The following is a 20,589-nucleotide window of genomic DNA, read 5'->3' as shown; positions in this document are numbered from 1 at the left end:
CCAGTTTGCTTTCACACTTTTGCATTTCAGTGAAACGAACCAAACCTTTTGAATAATGTATTCCCCTCCCCGTCTGAGGAGCTGCACAGTATCAAGAATTACTGAAGGAGAAGACAAGACACCGAACAAGAAAACTGGCTTATCTGTTGGTTAATGCAGGACAACTTCTGTTTCTGCCACATCAGAGCAAACAGAGCTTCATCATGTCCTATTGTTTTGAAAAAAACAAAGAAGTTAGTCCTCTGAGCCTCGACCTGGTGACCCTCGAACCTGCTGACACCTGACTCCCCTGCCCAGCGGATGTTTCAGCAGATGAGCCGCTCCAGCATTGTTCTCTTCTTCTTTGGTAGGAATGCGTCCTATTCCCAGTGTCCAGACTTTCCACCCGATGGAGAAATCAGATACTACAGGATCCTGGTGCACAAGTGTACCAGGGTCCACGAGATGCGGACTTAATACCAGGGCCTTAACACTAGTGTGGTGTTAAACAAACACAGCTGTAACTAATGTAATTTATAGAATCAAATGTGTCTCAATAATAGTAAAGCACAGGTGACTCTGAGGGGGGCCGCCTGAAATGTGATTCTGTTTAGGGGCCCCATAAAGACTTGGGTCTGCACTGAATGGTGCGTGATTATTGAAGCAAAGCCATTACGTCATTTAACATGTACTTAACTTTGAAACAGTAGTCTAATGCTGCCACAGGTGTAAATATTGGCACAGTCACTGTGTAGCAGTGAGTTTGGGCCTTAATTAGAGCGTGACGCAGAACAGGTGCGAGAGCCCTCGTCGTGCCGGCGCCGCGGCTCGTTGCGGACACCTGGTCACAGTGGAGGAGGTAGAAGTTGAAGTCATAACCATGAAGGTCCCGGCGGAGGAGTTTATGAGCGACATTTTGAAGCGCTTGACGGGCGAGTCCGCGCTGCCCGTGTACAGCAACATAGAGAAGTTCAAACGAGCAAAGGACGGCGCGTACTATGTCGCCGAGGACTTCAACGAAACGGTGAAGAAGAGGGAAATGGTCAACGCCAAGGAGCGACTGAGAGTGAGTGTTCAAAACAACGTTTTACTTCAGGTTTAGCTCAGTTTATCAAACGTTGTCAACTCCCCAGAATGTTGTAGCTCAGTTTAAAAAACCGCTGCGACCCAATTCACACTATAAATCATGACAAGAACTTAGTGCACTGTAACATGAATTTGATACTTGATATTATTTTGAATAGGTTAACCAGAAACCAGAATCTATGCTTCCATTTAACACATGGGTTATTTAATACAATTTAAAGGTCCAGTGTGTAACTTTCAGGAGCAAGAAATGGACTATACTGCACAAAGTTACGAAATTTAGTGTGAAATCGCTTTAAAATAATAAGAATAATACTTTGTCTTTTGTAACCTCAGAATAAGTCTTTTATGAGGACTAGGGCTGTCAATTTTCCTCTATTCCTTATTATTTATAATATTCGAATTACATTCAAATTTTTAATTAATACATTTTAACTTCATATGTGGTTGTTACATGTTCTGTCCACTGGGCCAAAGCATTTTGTTTTTCACACGCGGATACGTGGAGGAAAGAGGTCCAGGCTTGAGTCACCACGTTTTTGATAAAAAAGAAAATACAAAATTCAAATTCCTGAAATTTGTTCCTGAAAACAGCCCTAGTATGGACCTTGCATGGCGAGGCTGCCATCTTGTATTAACAAGTTTCTACAGTAGCCCAAACACACAAAAACCAGCCAGAGAATATGTTCAAACTTACTTTAAATGAAGAAGACATGTGTGTGGGGGAGGCTAGGGTTAGTGATTTGTTTTATTTTTGCAGTCCCATTACAATACCTCATTCCCATTGAAATGAAACGGAGGCCAAACAATACAGCATTAGTATATTATATTAAATCCACTGTGTCTTTTTTGCCCTAACCCTAACCTCAGTAACACGTGCATGTTTTATTTACATGTTATGCCGCTACTGGCTGAATTTATATTGCTTTTTATGTTGTGCAAATGGGTGGATGTATTCCTAAGTCGTCCTGTCATGTAGAACATTTTACATTTTGAACTTTTTGTACAAAACAAAATACAAGTCTGTGGACATTTCAGATGTTTTTCTTCTCCTTAATGTGCAAAAAAAAACCACTGTGACTGAGGGTTTGCTGAAATGTTGAAATACCCACTGCTAGTTTAAAAAGAAGACTCAGGGTGAGCATTAGTTCATTTTCTCAAGGCAGGGTGGAATCAATAAATCTGACCTGTTAGCCTTTAGATTGCTCATATAAACCTGTTGAAGAGAAATTCTTTGAGTGAATGTGTTATTGCCAATATAGCTGTGTTTGTGGTCTTTCATAAATGGAGGGGACATGATTTTGTGAGGTCAATGCCAACAGTGAAAAGACGAACACAAGTCATGGCGAAAGCACTGGAAATTAAATCGAGAAGCTATAGAATTTCAAACGTTATCAATGAGCTGATACCAACAGTATGTAAGATGTATATGTGCTGCTTTAGGATACAAGTCTGCTTTACAAATATGTAATTCAGCTAACTAATACTAATGATTTTGTCATGCAGGTGTTATCTGATTTATCTCATCTCATTACATTACATCAAAACAAAAATACTAGAAATGGAGAACACATTCAGAGAATATTACGATAAATTATACTCTCAACCACCCTCATCAGATGAAGATGAAAAAAGGCAGTTTCTTAGTTCACTTGATCTGCCAGCACCTGTAACCCCTGAAGAACTATGTAAGGCAATATCCAAGCTTAAGGCAAATAAATCACCAGGAGGTGACGGTTTTTCATCTGAGTGGTACCAAACTTTTAGAGAAGAACTAACCCCTCTCCTTGTCTCATCCTATAACTGTACCCTTAGGGAAGGTAGATTGCCGCCCTCATGGATTGAAGCAATTATATCTGTAATCCCCAAGGAGGTTAAAGACGCAGAATATTGTAATAACTACAGACCCATTTCCGTAAGAGAGATCAGAATTTTATGACAGAATTAATTGAAGAGGACCAAACTGGATTTATTACAGGATGACAAACACTAGATAACAACAAGGACCCTGCAAACTCAATACAAATGAATGAAACCAAGGCTATATTGCTTAGTCTTGATGCTGAAAAGGCGTTCGAAAGCGTAAATTGGACATTTCTATATTTAACATTAGAACGTTTTGGGTTTAATAAAGAAGCCATTAAATGCATCAAAACAATCTACCAGAATCCTATAGCTAGAATAAAAATGAATGGTAGTCTATCAAAAAGCATGAAATTACAGAGGGGTACACGCCAAGGATGTTGCCTGTCCCCTCTCCTCTTTGCCTTTATACATTGAACCTCTGGCACAGGCTATGAGTCAGTGTGAGGAAGTAAAGGGAATACATATTAAAGAACAAACACACGTAATAAGTCTGAAGATAAATTATGATCAGATTCATCTACAAATTAAGAGAGATATTGAGAGATGGTGGACCATATCACTGGACTTCAGTTCAAAAATTGACATTATCAAAATGAACATTTTCATATTTTTTCCAAGCCCTCCCTGTCAAGATACCGTTAGAAAGATTCAAAACTTGGGACAAGATGATATCGAGGTTCATTTGGAGTGGTAAAATATAGCACACTACAACTGGCTAAGAATCGGGGGGGTTATGGCACTACTAAATTTAAAGGTGACATAGAATGCTTGTATCACACACATATGTTAGTTATGGAGGTCTACTTACATATATGAACTTGTTTTCATGATTAAAAACCTCCTAATCGCTGCAAACGAGCCGATCAAAATATCTCCTCACTGACGCTCTCGTCAGCCACGCTGTTTCAGACCAAAACCACACCCCTAGAATGTGGACTGTGTCGTGATTGGCCAGCCAACGAGAGCTTTCCCACTATCCTGTGATTGGCCAGGTACCTGGAAGTGACGTAATAGATAGGCCAGCTCTCAGATACACAGCTCCCCCTCTGGCACGGTGGATGCTCTGCATCTCAGCAGCTACAACGAGAGTAGTTCTTCTTCTGTGGTTGAATATACGCAACCGGATGTGCCCGGACTAGTGCCCGCACCAGGAGGCGCTACGGTGGTGAGAGGAGTGGTGAGGATTTTTGATGACGACATCAACTTAAGGAAGTGCCGATCCGCTTCACAGAGCCCAGGAAAACAATACAACACTATTTTCTCAGCAGTGGCTGAACTGTTTGTTCTGAAACTTTAGGGTTTCATAAACGAGGCAATGACGCAGATACAAACGCAGCGTTAATTGGAGCTTCCGGTCTATGTGGGCTTTGAGGGATTATTATGAAGCAGCACAGCTTGGACCAGAAGTTAAGTGGTGTGACAAGTATTTCAACTCTAATTGGAAAGATATTGAGATGGGTGCAGTGCAATCACTTTTTCTCTATACTCTGTATGGAGAAAATGACTTACCAACTTCGACTGAAGGAAGACATTTCAAGTGGAAAAAATGGATGTTGTATGATATCACGAAGGACATGTGAACTGTAAATTGTATAAATCTGATTTTGTAGAATATGGATACCTGCAGCCATGACTGTTGATACTTGTTTTATGTATGTTTGTTTTTTCTTTGCTGTATATGTCTTCTGTATTTATGGAAAAAAATATGGATATATGTAAAACAGATCATGTAAAAAAACTAACCAAAAAACTAAGTTCAATCAGAAGACATGATTAACTTTCACAATATTTACATAAGAGGTTTACAGCAAGGTTGTTGGAGGTGAACAGCGCTCGGTGCTCACAGTGAACTTTTTCTTTTTTAAGATAATTTCAGGTGAGAACTGAGTCATTTAGAGTATAAAAATATGGTTTATGTATCAAGATGGGACCAATTTTTATAGTTTGACAGCGATTTAACCGCTGACTCAGAAGAATGAGTCAACTGGAGATATGTTTTTGCATGGAAGGCCCATCTCTAAATTCCAGCCTTTCCGCTGTCTCCCAGGATAGTTGAAGGTTCTTCAAAGCGTGTGAAGAGTCCTTCACCAGCAGCAGCAGCAGCAAGAGTTCCACAGTGTAAAGATGCCTTTTTTAAGGAGAAAGAGATGTGCTTGAGCTGTTATGTCAGCATACTGACACAATAGCTGTTTTGACACCATTGTAGTCTAAAGCATCCAACCATTTTGTATGTGCAGTTCAAAAGACGGCTATATGACATTGGGATGTTGTTTATGGTCCTAATGCCGTAAATGATATTTAAAGCCAAGCTCAAAGAACTTGAACAGACAAAGGCTCACCTCCCTGACTGCACTCAAGAGGGTCAATGCTACTTGGAGTCAGTCACAAAGTAAGCCAAGCTGATTGACAGGAATGATAGAATCAACTCGCCGCTGAACCACTGTGATGTAAAACATGCCTACGTGAAGGAGCAACAGGAGAGAGACCAGGCACACCAGGACATCACACCAAGTGTAGCAGACTAAGCCCAGTGAAATTAAGTCACACAGTAAAAGGATAAAACAATAAAGCAATTCAAGTCCTATAGATATCTAATGGTCATAGTGGATTCTGTGGACAGAAAAGTCCATAAAGTCTGAAGAAACTCACTAATTCTTATGGAGACAATTTATGATCGGTCGTCAATTGTATGAATAGGTCATTTGCTTCACTGACCGGTGCCTATCTCAGGTTTCTTATATTTCTTATTTCCTCATTTCCGTGCAGATCCGGAACTTGAACACCATGTTCTCCCGTTTGAAGCGCATGGTGCCACTGATGCGACCGGACCGAAAGCCCAGTAAGGTGGACACGCTGAAAGCTGCCACCGAATACATTCGGTTGCTTGTTGCGGTTTTGCAAGACGCAGACAATGTAAGTACTGCTGTCATCAGGACAAGTGTCCTCTGTTGTTTTCCCAAGGACATCACTGCCACTTGTTTTGAAATTTTGATTAGTGTTATTTTCTTTTCTTTTCAGCATGATGGCAGCGGGACTGATTTCCTAAACAATGCAATCACTTACGGTCAGACTGAATGCTTGGCCAATGACCTGTGGAAAGTGGATGATGTAAGTGTCTGTCCTTTTCACTCTGCACTTTTGGCAGGTGATTTCGGAAAAGCAGAATTCTCTTATGTGATGGTCTTCTCATTGTCAATCTCACTTAGGGATTGGGCAGTAATTCAACAAGGAAAACAAATTTCTACAATAGTTAAATATGAATTGCTAAAATGTTGATGCATTGCACAAATGCAGTCAAAGAGATAGATGATCGGTTTCATTGTGTAATCACTGTTACGCTGCCCTGACTTGTATGAATTGAACACAGCCATCATTAATGTGATCAATAACACCTGTGATTTTTGTGATGTCACCTGTGATGTCAAAATGGCTGCTATGCAAAGGGCCCATTGGATGGTTTTGAAAACCTTTTTTCTGAAAAATATTTAGGCCCTGGTTCTCAGTTTGAGTTGATGTTGCAGCTTTGGGGAGAAATTCCTAATGTATTGGGGTTACGGGGTTCTAGCCAGGATTATTTTAGCATAATGCAGAGCTCCACAAATGGATCTAGAGCTGAAACGATTATTAATCGATTACTAAATTAATCGACAACTATTTTGATAATTGATAAAGTTTGAAGCTTTATTCATGATTAAAATAAAGATTTTCAATTGTTTAAACCTCTTAAATATGAGTATTTTCGTAATTTCTCTGCTCTGGATAACAAAGAAGTCATTAAAAGACAATCATTTTGGTTTGTGGACAGAACGAGACATTTGAGAACATCTCATTTCCAGGTTTGACAAACACTGATCAACATTTTTTAAGGTTTTCTGATATTTCATGGACCAAACGATTCATCGATTAATCGAGAAAATAATCGACGATTAGTTAGTTGCAGCTCTAGTTGTGTGTTTGTGGCAAAACTTTAAATTTATACTCTTCACACTTCAAATTTACACTTAAAACTAAGCAGCTATTATAATAAATGCTCTTTCACTTGAAACCTGTACACCCCTTCATGCGTGAGTACTTGAAACCTAATTCAGACTTTACCCGGCAACAAGAAACACTATTTTCTGATTGGCTGATAGGTTGCTAATTCACACAGAGCAATCTGCCTTTGCGTCATCGATTAATAGATTACTAATTTATGTGCTAAGTTGTATCGCATGTCAGTGTGAGAAATGTCACCTGTGGCATGAAATACGATGCAATACTGCACGCGGGTTTGCTGTTATTTCCACGCTTCGATGCTGGCAGGATTAGATCGAACAGAAGCCAACAACACGACGCGTAACAATAAGGAAATCGCCAAGAACTTATTTTGAATTTGAATTTTCCGTTTCATGCTATCATGCGCTAGCTAGAACCCTGTGTTAGTCAGCGGCATGCACCAAGTTCCAAAATGATTAGATGATGAAATTCCTCTGGTAGTGATACAGGAATGTTTTTGGTATGTTAGTGTATGTTGCATACTCATGCACTTAGATTCGAAGATGACCTGATTGTAATTGGGTTGTTTAAGCACTCAAGGTCACTTTAATCCTCTTAATTATGCTCTGCAAGATGTAGAAAACATGTCGATCTACGAGAGAAGAGCAAAAGGAGAAAGACTCGGCGAATAGCACTGTTATGGCACGCTAGCGGCTATGCTAACGGACCACAAGCCATCGCTCCATGCAGCATTCAACACAGCATAAAGAGGGGGAAAATGAGGGGAATGGGATTTTAAGCTTGTTTTGCAAATAAGTTATACGCTAACGAGCCCCATAACGTATCTGGAGCTAATGTACTTGATGTTTCTTGCTAACAGATGCTGAACATGTCAGACGAGTGCATGGAGGATGGCTTCGCTTTGCCGCCAGAGCCTGTAACTGAGGATGGAGACATGACCAGACTGGTGTTGCAACACTGTGTGATGCCTGCTGCGTACCAGTTTATCATCCAAGTAGCACCGGATCAGACTCAGGTAACACATTTAACTTGTTAAACTCTGATCCAGATTTAATGCTTTGTTTCAGTTAGCTATGTGTTTGTAGATGGGCAGATAGACGTTTTATGTTCGTCAGGGAAAAGATGAACTATTGCTTGGAATTAGTTTTTCATCAGTCTGCAAGAACATGATTTGCACAGGTCCCTGTTCTGTTGTTTTTTGTTATTCATTTAATCAGTCAAGCTTCTGCACACCCATGAAATAAAATCATTATAAACATGATATTATAAGGTAATATAAATTAGGTTGGGATATACACTAACCAGCCACTTTATTAGGTACACAATACACCTTGCGTGGCAGGTGTGGTCTTCTGCTGCTGTATCCCATCTGCTTCCAGGTTTGAGGTCTTGTGTGTTGAGAGATGGTCTTCTACGTACCTTGGTTGAAATGAGTGGATATTTTTTTCTAATCATGTGCAGGACATAGGTGATTACAGTAATACTTTTATTTAGGAAATCATTCAGTGCCTTGGCTTGTTTGCTCACTAAAGACATTTTGTCTTCCAAAGCTCATGCAGAATCTCCCTTGGCCCCTGAAAGTAACATGACGTTGAATCTGGGTGGTTTCATGGCAAATTGAAGTCTGTATTTATGAGATATAGTGGACAGAACTCGCATAAAACCCGCACCACCTTTCCACTCAAACAAAGAGAGGTCCTGTGTCAAGCTACTGTGTTTATGTCATTTCTTATATGTAAACCACAACTACATGCACCGTTCCCTCCAAATGCCCGAGCTATAGAACAAGACAGGATTTAGGAATTACATATCCCACAAGCCACACAGTTGGTGTAGTAGTAGTAGTAATAATAATAATAATAATAATAATGATGATAATAATAACTTAGATTTATAATGCGCCTTTCAAGAAGACCCGGGTTTAAGCCCCGGTTGGAACAAGGGCCTTTCTGCATGGAGTTTGCATGTTCTCCCTGTGTGTTTCCATGTATTTTATGTATAATATGCAATATTATATTACCTTGTGTTTGTCTATCCCTAAAAAACCCACGTTGATCCTCATCTATCAAGTCTGATACACATGTTTGGAGTCCATTTGATATAATTGATTTGATATTTTTTAATCGACATTTAATACTGACATTGTTCTATAATTTTGGCAATACTTGGGGTTTGGGCAGTACTGTAATAATTGCTGCAGTCCAAGAGGGAGGGAATCTGTCATCACTCTTAAACCCAGTTTAAGTATTGTGTTAATTCTTCATTAAACTTCTTGTACCACTCGGAGGGAAATCCATTGCTGTGCCTTATTTGATTTTAATTTGCCAATTGATTTCCGAATTTCATCAATCGTTATCTTTGTTGTTACATGTTTGTTTTGTTTTGTACCTATTGATTGCTCTGCGACGTGATTCCTAATAGTTTTGTTTTTAATGTCTTGCTTTTGTTTCTGTTTCACGTTGAAGCAGGTTATATTTCTTTTCTTACCTCATTCATTCCTTATATAACTTTTGGGTCAACTTTTCCTTTTCCCTTATGTTTCTGTTCCAAGTGTCTCAGTTCCGCTATAAGAAATTTATGCTGCTTTATTCCTTCTCTTTCGAGGTCACTCGAAATTTATTTTGCATTTTGCCCTCGGCTGTGTGAAAATGCAGTATTTTTTTTTTTTTTTAAACATTTTCACAAGTGCTTGGTGACACTTTAGAGCCCCCAGCGTGATGTGGGACAATATGGTACATACTCTTTAAACTTCAAACTTACACTTTAATTTGCAGCTATTATGATAAATTAAGTGACATAGAAGTGAAAACCTGACCGTGCACTCTCACTCGAAACCTATACACACATTCACAGCATTCCTGCGCCCTCGTGGAACGAGTACTTGCAGCTCAATTTTGCATGTCAGCTGCAAATCATAGACACGCATCATGTACTAGCTAGAACCCTGGAGCATCTTCTTCCCATCTCTGGGGCGAGATGGGTGGTTCTTTGCTTTCTGCCGCTGCAAAGGAGTGTTTGCCCCATGGCTTCTGGTTGTTAGATCGGGGCTGCTGGTTGACATTACATTACATGTCATTTAGCAGACGCTTTTATCCAAAGCGACTTACAATAAGTGACCTGCTGACCAGTCTGTCTCTGAGGGCGGGCCCTCCCTTGGTGCCTCCTCACTGCTGCAGCTGAAGCTGCAAAGAACCAGGCCTGGTGCCCTGTGGGGGCGCGAGGGGCTTTTCTCCTGTGGAGGCAGAGATCGTATGCTTCATCTTCTCCAAAGCTCAGCCAAACAGAACTTTGGTGGGGTCCTAAACGGCGTCCATCACGTTTGCCTTCTGTGCATCAGTCAGGCTTCTTAACCAAGGGTATCCCCACCGAGGTCTTTCACCACACAGCTCTCATCCCCCAAGGAGGCTGATGCACAGCGTGATCTAAGTGATGTAGATGAAGGTGGTGAGCCACTGAAGACTTCACAGCTGGGGGTTAGGACGTCCAGCTTGGAGTATCCCTTGGTGGGGATTTACTCTTAAAGGGACAGGACCAGAAATGGCTCAATTCATTTCAGTTTGGCAGCAGCTTCGGATTAGCAGGAGGAGGTAATGTGTAGGGCTGCAACTAACGTTTGTTTTGATAATTGATCAATCTGTCGATCAGATAAACTAACTTACTTTACCCGTGGCTCCAACATGCTTCCTCTTTAGGTGCTCATGATGTGCTGCCGTGCCATGCGAGATCAGCTGTTCATATTTTGCACCTACCGCTGTTCTTTGAAGGTGTTTGTGTAAAGTGCTCCCATACGACATAGGAGACTTCGCCATTTTTTCAAACGCTTTTTCCAGAAGCATGTCACACGAGCTACACAAGGCATGGCATTGATTGTCTTCTTCTTCTTTTACGGCGGTTGACATCCCGCTTATTGGCACTTACTGCCACGGCTTTGGTTGGCTTACTGGCCCACATTAGGGGGTAGCAACTGTACTGTGTGATAATATAGACCCAACTAATAGATTATTAAATTAGTTGCCAACTATTTTAATAATCGAATTTAAATGATTAGTCGTTGCAGCCCTAATAAGGTGTAGTCATGCTGCAACGGGTACAACCACAACATTGTGTTTTTTTTCCACTCTGGCTCGCCTGCAGGACATCACACTTGGGGCGTGGTTAAATCCTTGATTACCTCTGCTTTCGAAGGTCAAATTTGTGATGTCGTTTCAATCAGTATTCGATTCAAAATCGAGACTGTGATGGCTGTGTTAGAGCTCATGAATCTGATTATATACCAAATTGATTAAATGTGATGACTGATTGTGCTACAGACAATGAGGCTCAACCTTATGAACACAAGAAGATGGGTAATTGGGTAACACAAGGTGGGTAACACATTCAAATAATGGGAACAGCTGGATCATGTGTGAATCCTACAATCATCTTGCGGGAATAGGAAACTATCAAGACAAGTAATCAACACGAAGCTTTTCACGATGTGAGCCATTCGAGCCATCCAATCAAATAAGAGATTTTATTTAGCAGAAGTGTTGCAGCAGGTGCAGGACAATACACAGCATGAGGCACAGAACACACTAGTGGTGGCTGAGAGACTCCTGGTAGTTACTGGAGTAAGACGTTTATATCAGGTTATCTGGGTTTTCCTATGCAAGAGGTTGGAAAACTCTTGGGCGTATCTGTGTGCATGCGTCACAGTAGACCCTTTCATTGTATACAAACATTCCAAGCCTAGTGAGAATGCATGCGTAGTTTGGGATCAGAAAAGGTCTCAACAGGTAAGCGAATAGCACGTGTGTCCACGGTCCTCCACTAAATAATTCTGAATATGTTCTTTCGTTGCCGATTAAGGACTGTGAACAATACCTAAATAAATTAGTAATAGCTGACGACTGCCTGACCCAGCTTCCATAAAAGATTGGGTAGATGTTTTTTTTGTTTGTTTTTTAACATTTTTATTTGTTAGGTCTGTGTACAGCACTTTGGCATTGGATTGGATTGGATCTGATCCAGATTATGGATTTGGCAGCAATTTAAATGTAATGTTGTTCAAACTCATTTAACAAGTTCAAATGCATATAACTCAGTGATTTTAACAGATCAGGATGAATGTTGTCATGCGTATGTAAGATGGGAATAGTTACAAGCAGATGCTGTTCTGTATAGAACCACAAAGTCTTTTGGTTCTTGTGGATGCAAAGTATAAAATGTGAAACACAGGTGACAAAGTGTTTAAGCCTTGGTGGAGGTCTGCGCTCTCTGAGTGCTCATGTTTTACATCATCATCAGCTTTCAATTTTAAATTTTGAGTTGGACTGTAGCCGAACCATGCTGTATGTGGCGAGGCTGTCCAGCACAGCATCATGAGAGCAGTGTTCACACCAAACTGTCTGCAGACATTTAGACCATCCATAGAAGTACCTCATCATCTGATTGGATAATTGAAGGTGCAGAGGTTAAATCAAGACTGTTCCGTCATACTTCCCACACAATTTCATTTTTTTTCTATAGGTTTCTTGACTCATGTTGAGCATTTAGTATTTTAGTATTGTCAAGGTCAGGATGTCAGGGAATGTATTGTAAAGCTCAGGCGTTGGTGCTGCAGTGACCTTCTAACCATTAGGTGCTTATGTAACACTCAGGAAAATGTACATCTTGAAAATCTCTTTTTGTGTTCAACAGATGTCTCAGTCCTGAGAGGTTAGTAGAGCCTTGAACCAGTACTGGAAACATGCCAGGTAAATATGATTTTAGTATGTATAGGGTGGGTGTAGTGGTTAGCGCTCTGGTCTTTGCAGCAAGAAGACCCAGGTTTGAGACTCAGTCAGAACAAGGGCCTTTCTGCATGGAGTTTGCATGTTCTCCCCGTGTGTGTGTGTGGGTTTTCTCCGGGTTCTCCATAAACATGCAATATGAGGATTGGGTAAGTTGGACACCCTAAGTTGACCGTAGGTGATAGTGGGTGGTTGTTTGTCTCTGTGATGGACTGGCAAACTGTCCAGGGTGTGACCCCCCAGCTATCGCCCTATGTCATAAATGTCATAATTGTTGTTTCTGTAAAAGGTTTTTTTTTTCTGTAAAAGTTTTTTTTTTTTTTTCTTCAATATTATATGAGAAAGAGAAAGCAAACAAGATCACCGTCCCAAGTTCGCCCTGTGTGGACTCAAAGATTCTTCTAAATTCCATTTATTGGCTTCAGTTCTTGGATCCAGGCTGTGTCATGGTGTTAAGCCATGTTAACTCTGTGTTATTAGTTTCATTGACAACAAAGCACACAGTTAACTAATAATGCAGGATATTGTCTTTCAAAATGCCTAAATCGTACATATCTACTTTGAGTGTAACTGAACAAAATGTCAGTGTACACTAGGTTTAGTCAGGTGTGAAAATGTCAGTTAACAGAAGAAATGTCCAAATCCAATCCACCAGTTGATTTAACATGTTTTTTTTTTGGATACATTGAAATATTAAGCGTTTTATTATTTATAATTCTAAGAATCTTGAGTGAATTTCTAACATTTGTTGAAGAAAAATAGAGCCTGTTATTAAGGCTTTAACACATTTCTTTCTTTTCCAGAAAAGTTCTGTTGCTTTCATTCATTTCACATCTAAAACATGTTTATTTCATAATTGGTGAGGTCCAATCTCATTTAAATTGCATCGTTGCACTGCCCTCTTGTGGTTGAATGTTGCACACACTAGTGCACCTATGACCTCAGTATGCAATAACAGTTATAGTTTACAGAACAATACATACTACACCTGAATTGGTTTTGTGCACACACAGGAAAGGGGAAATAAACTTAAACAATAATGCCTGTATTGTTTTGTGTAAATATGTACAAGGACCTTTGCATCTTTAACATGGCAAATGTTTGTATTACAGGATTTATTTTGCGATGTATGTTCACATAAATACTAAAACAACAATGAACGAACCAACAAATGATGACAAAACACCTCAAGAAAAAAGGAATTTTACAGCTCCATTCATGTCAGGTGGACACTTTGACGTCCATGTAGTTAACACATTGTCCTCAAATCTTTACATAATGTCTTTATTTTCCCTTTTGTTCTATTTGTTACAACAAAATGTCTGCTGTTTCCCACAGCCAGTGCTCTTCTCCCAAGCTGTTCCACTTCAATGTTTGCCTTAAAGTGAACCTAAAACGACAGACTTGACTCAGGTGGTCCCAGAATGAATATGTGGGCCAGGACTTTTGAGAATTTCAAGAATGTTGTCACTTTAATTAATAAATAGGTAGACAGACTTTGTGGTCTGTCCCAATCAGTGACAGAAGCTTACTTTGACACGGCTGCAACAATAAAATCCAGTACATTCAACAAAGTAAAAGTAACTTATTAAATTAGGAAACACCGTTAAAAGAACGACGACGGATAAAAATCATGTGCGATGTGATGTTTGATTTTGTTCAGGGTGGAATAAAGGAGTTTTTGTAAATGTTTGTACAGGCCAGTGGGACTTACTGTCATAGCGATGTAACAAAGAGGGAGTTATGTATGTACGTTTCATCCATTTGAACCGTTTCATTTCTAGTCACCTTCAGAATTACCGGGTGATAATTAGATAAGATACTTTACAACATGCCATAATTACTGTTTTAATTGACCTTGTCTGTTTTTGATGATGTGCATAGTTTGGCAGATGTACTCATCAAATTCCAGAGGTGGAAAGTTACTGAAATATTTAATTAAAAGTTCCACTCATTTCCCAACATTTTACTTATGTACAAGTTAAAGTACTGGTCTACAAATGTACTCAAGTTAAAGTAAAAAGGTACCTTGTTTAAAATGTACTATCATTGTTCACCTGTCGTCCTCATTGTTCATCTGTCCTCATTGTTCACCTGTCCTCATCGTTCGTTCACCTGTTCTCATTCACCTATCGTCCTCATTGTTCACCTGTGTTCATTGTTCACCTGTCGTCCTCATCGTTCACCTGTCCTCATCATAGGTTCGCCTGTCATCGTTCACCTGTCGCTCTCAGCGTTCACCTGTCGTCCTCATCGTTCACCTGTCGTCCTCATCGTTCACCTGTTGTCCTCATCGTTCACCTGTCATCCTCATTGTTCACCTGTCCTCATTCACTGCCAACATTTCTGGTGCGTTGATTTTTCAAATTTTATTTTCATTATTTTAAGTTCAGGACATTTTTTTTACTCGGCAACTCGGATGTGATTTGAGTAAAATTCCAAAATTTAAAAATGACTTTAAAAAATACAAGTACACAAAAAACGTTCTCAATTACAGTAATGTGAGTAAATGCCATTCATTAACACCGCTGTCAAATTGTGTGATGGGTCTGATTTAAGTGTGGATAAATCGTCATATGACAACATTCAGTAAACCGAGTCAGTGAGATATACACTGAGATACACACTGAGACATGAGAAGAAAATAAATATGTATATAGATATATATTTGTATGTATATATTTATAGAAATATAAATTAACTCTAATCTTGTTTCTCTAAGGAGCTGATGCTTTGAAGAATGAATCGTCTTTGAGAAAATCCTGTTTTATTTGTTGTATTTACATTTATGTTTAAAAAATTCCAATAGTTTTGAAGTGTATATATTTGAATTTGTTTTTATTTTCCTTTTTACAAATTGTATCCCCGAACGCCTTTGAAGGAAGTTTAAAGTCTGGCTTCATTTTTTTTGTACTTTCTAAAAAGAAATGTTTTATGTTCTTTACTAAAGTCTAATATGTACAACTTCAACATATTTACACTGCAGTGAGATTTAAGTTTGGTAAATATTGAATGAATATTATCAATTTTAATAAATTATCTATCTAACCTCTCTATATGTGAGTGAGGCTCTACTCCTTTCTCCTTTTTGACAGAATATGTTTTGTTAATCATATTTTTATACACACACACACTAGTACATATTTGATTCACTCAAAGGTCCTAGACTAGATTTCTGAGAATGGAAAAAACACAAAAGCAGCTGAGGAAACACAATTTGATCAGTAATGTGTAAAGTACTAATGGAGTCGTTCCCAAACTTAAAAATACAGTGGCCAAATTTATATTCAGAAAATATTCTTTATAGCTGACTGTTTAATTTAAAAATACATATAGTTCGTACAGGAGAGAATCTGCATATAAATGTAAAGATTAAACAGTATGTACATTTTAATTATCATAAATACATATCCAATCCAAATGTATCTATAAAGCACATTTAAAAACAACAGAGTTGACCAAAGTGCTGTACAGTTAGACATAAAAACAACATAAGAAGACACGAAGACCAACGTAAAACCAACAGAAACATTAAAATAATATGAATAAAAATATGTATACAAATATGTTCTCAGAAATTCTCACCTGCAATACCTGCTCGGCCCATTAGGGGGACGCTGACAACACTTTGGAATTATTGTATAAATAAAAACTGAACAATAATAATAATAATGAATAACCAGGATAATAATCGATTGTGTAATAAATAAGTACAAATTAAAACGAGATTGAAATAAACAGAAATGAGTGTTTGACACTCAAATATAAATAAAGGAACAAATGAAAACAAATTCAATCAAAATAAAAACCAGATAATCGAATTAAACCTGGTGAATTTAGTTGTTTTATTAACAGTTCTGTTTAGGTTTAGTGAAGACGGTGTGCTTGTAATGAGAGTGAGGAGCCGCTGTGAGACCGCGAGGACAGGCGTGGCAGTGGCAGTGGGCTGGAGCACGCGCTCACACGGATCAGCAGCTCCAGCTGAGGCTCCTCTCGAACACACTGAGCTCACAAAGGAAGAGGAGAGGAAAACAGTGATTATTAGATTGTTTGTGATTAGAAAACAACGTCTGCGCGTGCCGAGGACTGTGGCTGTGCCGCACCCACGCGCAGGACACGGTCCCGACGATGCACTGAGGTGAGTCTGCTCTGGGTTTTATGATCCGTTGTGTCGAGAATGCGACGGTGTTTGTGTGAGTGGGTGCAGCGCGGGATCCTGATGGTGATGGTGATGATGGTGATGATGATGATGATGGCGGCTCAGTGTTGTTGTTGTTGTTGTTGTTTACACTGCGCTCTGCGTCCACACACAGTGAAATAGCTGCTTGTATAATCCAGATCTTGCTGCTGGTGTTGTGGTGATGATGGAGGCCTGATGATGAAGGCTGCTCCTCCTCCTCCTCTGTTGTCTCACTCTCTCCTCACAGGAGCTCATTTACTTACACGTGACGCCTGTGAATGTGTGTGTGTGTGCTCTCACTGCAGCGCTGTCCCGTCGCCTCTGGCCTCTACATTTTTGCGGGTGGCCATTTGCGGATCCTCCGCTCCTCTGGTGCTGATGCTGCAGCTGGCGCGTGGTTGCTAGTGTTGCTAGGCAGCCATGCTGAACGGGCGGAGGATGCTAAAACATCACGTTGTGCATTCACTGTAAAATAATGAGGCTGGCTGACGATTCATTCAGTGTCGTGTTTCACTCACGTGACTGTGTGATCAATAAGGCCTCTTTTCCTCGTGCCCCATGTGACACAGCAGAGGTTTTATTTATTACTTTTACTGATTACTTTCATAATCTCCCACAGCACAATGGCTGACATTGACTCGGGGATGGAGATCAGCCAGGTTTTATACTTCCCTCCTAAGCACTTTGTGTTTCCCTTATTGATTTTAACAGCAAAGCACTTTGTAAAATTGCTATGAAACGTGCTTTATCATAACGTATATGATTAGAAACTGTGTTTCTGCAACACAACACAGCGTCTTCATCATAATAAATCAGACGCATTGCTTTAAGATTGAATCACCTCCATTTGTCACACGAACACCATGCTGCATTTTATTCTCCGTATTCAAACACATATTTCTCTGTGGTCATTATTTGTGGGTTTAAAGCAACATAAAAAGGCAGTGATCTATTTTAGTTTTGTGTTGTTATGTAAGGCTGCTACTGTAGACAGATATCAGTTCTGTTTCGTCGTCCTTCCTCGCGCAGCACGAGGGCAAACATCGATATTTTAATTTGTTAAATAAAGTAAACAGTCCCTGCCAGTTTCACTCAAAGAAGAGCGAGTTTACGGTGGGATAATGGAGCAGAAAGCTACACTGCGAGAAGCTCCATCCACATTCAATACATAGACTTTATGACCTTTGACCTCTATGTTATGAATAAACAGAGAAATCCTGAACGACATTGTGATGTATCGCTATATGATGGTCTTGCAATATATTGATTATGACAGAAGCGGTGTATTGTGATATTATTGGTATCGTGTATTGAGTATTGTGAGCTCAAAGGTATACACATCGTCTCAATATGATATTTGAATTCATTAAAAGGGTCGTTTACCATTAAATGAACAAGTAAATATGAGTTGCAGTGAAAATGGAAAGTAAAAACACATAACGACGTTGTGAAATTGTAGCGTTTATGAAAACCCTTGCAAATGAGTTTTAACGTGATCACAGTTATTTCACTCTCTTATTTTGAAAAGCCGCTCTAATGGATTGTTTAAAAACTTAGTTCCATCACCGCTCAGATCCTCTGCAAGGGAAGACAAAGGAAAATCAATCCAGAGGTAATTACAGCCGTATCTGCTTCCCTGCTGCCGGACATGAGTGCTCACACTCTGACCTCCTCATACACTTAACATTCAGAATGTGTTTTACACTTCATTCAAAATGCATATCTGACACTTTTTTTTGTCCATAAATCTTCAGGCGACCCAAAACGAGCACTCAGTTAATTCACGTGTGCTGATGAAGTGGTTAAACTGAGGCCACCTTTGACTAAAATGCTGATTCACACACAGACAGGAAGTCACCTGATCATCTGCAGAAGAAGTGAAGGTTTATGAAAAACATTCTGAATGGTGCCAGAGGTGCGTCGTTTTGCAGTGTTACATTTTGTACACCAACACCAGTGTCTCAGTGTTTGCCAGTGTCTTTTGTCTTTTTCATTCCATGTTGCGCTTTCAAAGAAAGATCCAGAGGAGAGGATGAAGCTCAGTCAGTCGTCAGAGGAAAAGCGGACGGAGCAAAGATCTCCACGTCTGCCCTGAGTCATTATGTCCCTCCCTAGAGAGGGAGATAGAGAGAGGCTCACTGTCTGCTGCCCGTCAGCAGCTGTGCCCCCCGAGAGAGAGACAGACAGAGAGAGAGACACATACACTGTGAACATCCTCTGTTGTGAGAGAGAAGGCGGCGCCACAGTTTTTCTTCTGTAGACTGACGCAAGCAGCGTGTTAAAGGTCCAGTGTGTAACATTATATCCCATAATAACAGTGTCATCACTTTACATCCGGTTTGTGGAGCCTTTTATATTTACTTAAGACGATACTTAAGACGAGCCGATACGATACTCAGGATCAGTATCAGGATAAGGATCGGTCCGTGTTATGTCCCTGGTGGAGGTCGAGGTGTGTGTGTGTGTGTGTAGCAGTTTTATGAACTTAATGGAGAGGAGCAAAGCCTAAATAACAAAGAAAACTTCTCTTTACAAACCTTATCTTACCTTGTTTGTGCCTTATGTACAGTACATACTTTACATACTTTACATATTCACCCACAAAGTGCATAAGAGAGAGTGTTAGCAACTCTTGGCTAAAGTTCCCCGTTTTGCGTTTCTGTCTTGGAGAAGAGGATCCACTCTGGTGTGTGTGTGTGTGTGTGTGTGTGTGTCTCAGTCTTATAACTGCACACATCTTCACTGCAGACACACATTTCCGGACATTTCTGAGAGTGGTACTGTGGCTTTCTCAGACACGGAGCAGCTCTCTGCTGGCCTGTTCATGTGCTATAAGCTGTGTTACTGGGTGGTTTTAGGTCGCCAGTCTTGTATTAAGTACCTAAAAGGTAAAAGTACAAGTATCTTACCAGAAATTGACAGTAAAAAGTAAAAGTAACGACATTTACTGTGCTTAAGTATCTGAGCTAAAATGTACTTAAGTTTTTGTTGCTCCTGACGACAGCTGTGTGAACGGGTGTTATAGAAAATGCACTGTATGAATGTTTGAGTGAATGGATGTGAATGCCAAAAGCTTTGAGAACAACTCTTCCTCTTCTTGTTCTTCTGATTGTATGAGTAAGAGGAGTAAAAGTTGCTAGAAAAGTAAAGTACAGATATCTGGATTTGTACTTAAGTACAATAAGGGAGTATTTGTACTAAACGAAATATAAACACAGTTTCTTCTTCTTCTTTTTTTACCCCTAAATGGAAATGTGTTGTGAATATAATGACACAGATTTAAAAAGTCTATTGTCATATGAGCAGTAAGAAGAAAAAAAACAGAGTTAAAAGTAATACAATAACACACAATAAGGGCAGTATGATAATAGAAGAAATAAACAGTGTTAAAGTAAAGACCATTCGCCGTGCATGTTGTGCAAAGTGTGCAAACCAAAGTAGGTGTGCAAAAGAAACCTAGTAGGTGTCATGAGGTACAGCAGGTGATACACGCCCATTATCATCGATCCTATCAGCTGATGTCTGTGGAAAAGAAGTGGAAGTCTTTAAGTTTGAGACTCACTTAAAGATGAAATGAGTGTAAATTTCTGTGAGTGCTGAATGTATATAACAGATATAATAACAGTGATGGAGTCAGTTAGTCAGCTGTGGAGGAGGGCGTGGTGTGTTTGGGACCTTATCTGCTCCCTGCAGCAGCAGCAGCAGCAGCAG

The 20,589-nt window shown here is 39.8% G+C and overlaps 2 protein-coding genes and 1 long non-coding RNA gene across 5 annotated transcripts in view; 2 read left to right on the top strand and 1 right to left on the bottom strand.

The window, feature by feature from the left end:
* Window positions 1-825: 825 nt before the first annotated feature.
* On the top strand, window positions 826-15,721 carry figla (folliculogenesis specific bHLH transcription factor). Of its 2 annotated transcripts, none has more exons than XM_044026965.1 (6): window positions 826-1,045; window positions 5,698-5,844; window positions 5,950-6,039; window positions 7,787-7,942; window positions 12,607-12,662; window positions 15,421-15,721. In XM_044026965.1, the coding sequence occupies exons 1-5, from the start codon at window positions 860-862 to the stop codon at window positions 12,619-12,621; spliced, it is 594 nt and encodes a 197-aa protein (XP_043882900.1). In that variant the 5' UTR covers window positions 826-859; the 3' UTR covers window positions 12,622-12,662; window positions 15,421-15,721. The 2 variants fall into 2 exon arrangements, with proteins under 2 accessions (XP_043882900.1, XP_043882899.1); XM_044026964.1 differs by lacking the exon at window positions 15,421-15,721 and adding an exon at window positions 14,900-14,973.
* Window positions 15,520-16,935, bottom strand: LOC122770014. Its single transcript, XR_006360487.1, has 2 exons — window positions 16,802-16,935; window positions 15,520-16,700 (listed from the first exon to the last, which is right to left on the bottom strand). It is a non-coding gene; the product is annotated as an uncharacterized LOC122770014 (long non-coding RNA).
* Window positions 16,678-20,589, top strand: part of add2 (adducin 2 (beta)) — a 17,871-nt gene continuing 13,959 nt past the window's right edge. The window contains exon 1 of one of the 2 annotated variants that reach the window (XM_044026963.1): window positions 16,678-16,836. The gene's annotated coding sequence lies outside the window, so the exon portion shown is untranslated. The remainder of the gene's footprint in view (window positions 16,837-20,589) is intronic. The other variant, XM_044026961.1, reaches the window with a different exon arrangement.

The sequence above is a fragment of the Solea senegalensis genome, linkage group LG5, assembly GCF_019176455.1.
Source record: "Solea senegalensis isolate Sse05_10M linkage group LG5, IFAPA_SoseM_1, whole genome shotgun sequence".
Lineage (NCBI taxonomy): Eukaryota > Metazoa > Chordata > Actinopteri > Pleuronectiformes > Soleidae > Solea > Solea senegalensis.
Note: the sequence above shows the minus strand (reverse complement) of the source record. Positions and strands in the feature narration are given on the sequence as shown.